Below are 3,498 nucleotides of genomic sequence, written 5' to 3'. Positions count from 1 at the left end.
AAAGTTCTTTTTTGGTAGCTATTTCCTCGGCTCGTAGAGTCTCTGAGCTATCTGCCTTACAATGTGATTCTCCTTATCTGATTTTTCATACGGATAAGGTAGTCCTGCGTACCAAACCTGGGTTCTTACCTAAGGTGGTATCTAACAAGAATATCAATCAAGAGATTGTTGTTCCATCCTTGTGTTACACAATCTGGACGTGGTCCGTGCTTTAAAGTTTCACTTACAAGCTACTAAAGATTTTTGTCAAACATCTGCTTTGTTTGTTGTCTACTCTGGACAGCAGCCTCCTGAAAGGATTACAGCTCATTCCACTAGAGCTGTGGCTTCCACTTGGGCCTTTAAAAATGAGGCTTCTTTTGATCAGATTTGCATGGCGACGACTTGGTCTTCGCTTCATATTTTTTCAAAATTTTACAAATTTGATACTTTTGCTTCTTCGGAGGCTATATTTGGGAGAAAGGTTTTACGGGCAGTGGTTCCTGCCTTGTCCCTCCCTTCATCCGTGTACTTTAGCTTTGGTATTGGTATCCCACAAGTAATGGATGATCCGTGGACTGGATACACCTTACAAGAGAAAACACAATTTATGCTTACCTGATAAATTTATTTCTCTTGTGGTGTATCCAGTCCACGGCCTGCCCTGTCATTTTAAGGCAGGTAATTTTTAAATTTAAACTACAGTAACCACTGCACCCTATGGCTCCTCCTTTCTCGGCTTGTTTTCGGTCGAATGACTGGCTATGACAGTTAGGGGAGGAGCTATATTACAGCTCTGCTGTGGGTGTCCTCTTGCAACTTCCTGTTGGGAATGAGAATATCCCACAAGTAATGGATGATCCGTGGACTGGATACACCACAAGAGAAATAAATTTATCAGGTAAGCATAAATTGTGTTTCTTTCCCCTCTGTCTCTCTCTCTCCCTGTCTCTCCTACCCCCTCTGTCTCTCACCTTACGTGTCTCATTTTCCCCCATGGTCTCTTTCTCTGTCTCTCTCCCCTCTGTCTCTCTTTGTCTCTCTCTCACCCTCTGTCTCTCTATCTATCTCTCTCTCTCTCCCTGTCTTTCCCACCCCCTGTCCAATTTACATCTAATATATAAGTCTTCATTCGCTTGATATCCTTTGTTTAAAATCATATCTAAATATGCTCAGTAGCTGCTGATTGGTGGCTGCACAATAGATACCTCATGTGATTGGCTCACCCATGTACATTGCTATTTCAACAAAGGATATAAAAAAAATGAAGGCATATCCTAGCCAGTGCCTCACCTGCCTCTGAGCTCACTGCACGTCACTGCTGGTAAGAGGAGAGGTCAGAAGGCGACCGCTACCTCTCTTTCCTTTTGGCTGAAAAGCATCATCCGTTTGGTCTATGAGACTGCTGGCCAGCAGCCTCCTGAAACAATTACTGCTCATTCTACCAGAGCAGTGGCTTCCACATGGGCTTTTAAAAATGAGGCTTCTGTTGAACAAATTTGTAAGGCAGCGACTTGGTCTTCGCTGCATACTTTTTCCAAATTTTACAAATTTGATACTTTTGCTTCTTCGGAGGCTATTTTTGGGAGAAAGGTTTTACAAGCAGTGGTGCCTTCCGTTTAAGGTACCTGTCTTGTTCCCTCACTTCATCCGTGTCCTAAAGCTTTGGTATTGGTATCCCACAAGTAAAGGATGAATCCGTGGACTGGATACACCTTACAAGAGAAAACAGAATTTATGCTTACCTGATAAATTTATTTCTGTTGTGGTGTATCCAGTCCATGGCCCGCCCTGTCATTTTAAGACAGGTGTGTGTTTGTTTTTAAACTACAGTCACCACTGCACCCTATGGTTTCTCCTTTTTCTTCCTAACCTTCGGTCGAATGACTGGGGGGTGGAGCTAGAGGGGGAGCTATATGGACAGCTCTGCTGTGTGCTCTCTTTGCCACTTCCTGTTGGGAAGGAGAATATCCCACAAGTAAAGGATGAATCCGTGGACTGGATACACCACAATAGAAATAAATTTATCAGGTAAGCATAAATTCTGTTTTTTAACTTTTAGCAGTTTGCTAAATTACTTTCAATACAACCATATAATAACCTCCATTGGAATTGGATAAGATCCAGATAATACTGCAGATTGTTCCTGTTATCGGGAGAGGGTAAGCTAATACACCCAGAATCTATAAGCCTGCCACTACTAGCACATAAGGGTGCTCAATCCAAATATGAGTACCTTTTCAACACAGTTCATGTAAAAAAAAAATTTAACCTACAGATACACACATGAGGCGCCCCTCGATTTGCTTGCCATTTTACACTGACGTGTACTTCAAACAGAATATTGTAATGGTAAAGAGTAACTGTTCATATAGATCAGTGCTGCCCATATTAATGCCCAGCACAACTGGGCAGAAAACAGACTCCAGTAATTCATAAAAAAAAGAGGTTCCATGCTGCTCATAAGCAAATTAAACAGGGTATTTGAATCAGATTTTGTTAATTTGAGCAGTGTATACAGTTAAATTAAATGTATTATTAGTAACTAATTTTCTTTATATAAATTGTGATAATACATTTTTGTATTGATGCATTATTAGTAGAATTAGTGAGTGTAAAATGTGGCCCCTGGTCATTCACTCCGTTAGGGACACCTCCTCCATACATAAAGTTTGGGTGCCCTGATATAGATAATCAGTACTGTAAATATGAGGAGATGATGGCTTATAATATCAGTTATTGCCAGAATTTTTCTAATATGCCTATGAAAAAGTAACTTATATTAAAACAAACTGTAAATGCATACTTGTGCATAACTGACACATTTTTTATATTACATATTAGGTGGAGTCTCCTGTAATATGTAAAATTTTGGACACTGCAGATGAAAATGGACTACTTTCGATTCCCAACTGATAAGAAAGCCAATACGTGTTCTGCAGACCTGTAAGAATAAGATCCACGAAAGCAGAGCCTTGACATGTACAAAGACTTGTTACAAATTGTGTATATGTGTGTAAATAATTGATAATACAGTAAATTTGAAATATGAATGTTACCAGTCTATGATTTTGTTTTTTTCCTTACAAAAATCACATGTTTACAGAGTTATACTTTTACAAGTGTGACCAGTTCTTTCCTGTATTTAAAACTAAGCAGCGTGTAGGCTATACTGTAAATAATGTTTGGGTGTAGATGAAATACAGCAGCCAATTCATTGGCAGTTCATAGACTTCTTTTCAACCAGTTCTGAAAAAAGAATTTGCAACGGCAGACAACTCTATTAAAGGAACACTAAAGTCAAAACTTTCATGATTCAGATACAGCATTCAATTTAAAACGACTTTCCAATTCAATTCCATTATCAAAATGTCTAAAGGTTTTTTTTGTTTTTTTTAATATGCCCACTTTCTGGGCAAGCTCCAGCTCGTACTGAGAATGTGAACAGTTCCCAGTATATACAAATGTGCATTTTGTGATTGGCTGATGGCTGTCACATGGTGCGGGGGGGGAAAATGT

At 39.4% G+C, this 3,498-nt stretch overlaps 1 protein-coding gene across 1 annotated transcript in view; it reads left to right on the top strand.

Moving 5' to 3' along the window:
- Positions 1-3,037, top strand: part of ERLEC1 (endoplasmic reticulum lectin 1) — a 60,426-nt gene extending 57,389 nt beyond the window's left edge. Inside the window, exon 14 of the mRNA XM_053712200.1 lies at positions 2,824-3,037. Within this exon, the coding sequence (XP_053568175.1) occupies positions 2,824-2,895 (72 nt within the window). The 3' untranslated portion in view covers positions 2,896-3,037. The remainder of the gene's footprint in view (positions 1-2,823) is intronic.
- Positions 3,038-3,498: the final 461 nt, after the last annotated feature.

This window comes from Bombina bombina, chromosome 4, assembly GCF_027579735.1.
Source record: "Bombina bombina isolate aBomBom1 chromosome 4, aBomBom1.pri, whole genome shotgun sequence".
NCBI classification, from domain to species: Eukaryota; Metazoa; Chordata; class Amphibia; order Anura; family Bombinatoridae; genus Bombina; species Bombina bombina.
Note: the sequence above shows the minus strand (reverse complement) of the source record. Positions and strands in the feature narration are given on the sequence as shown.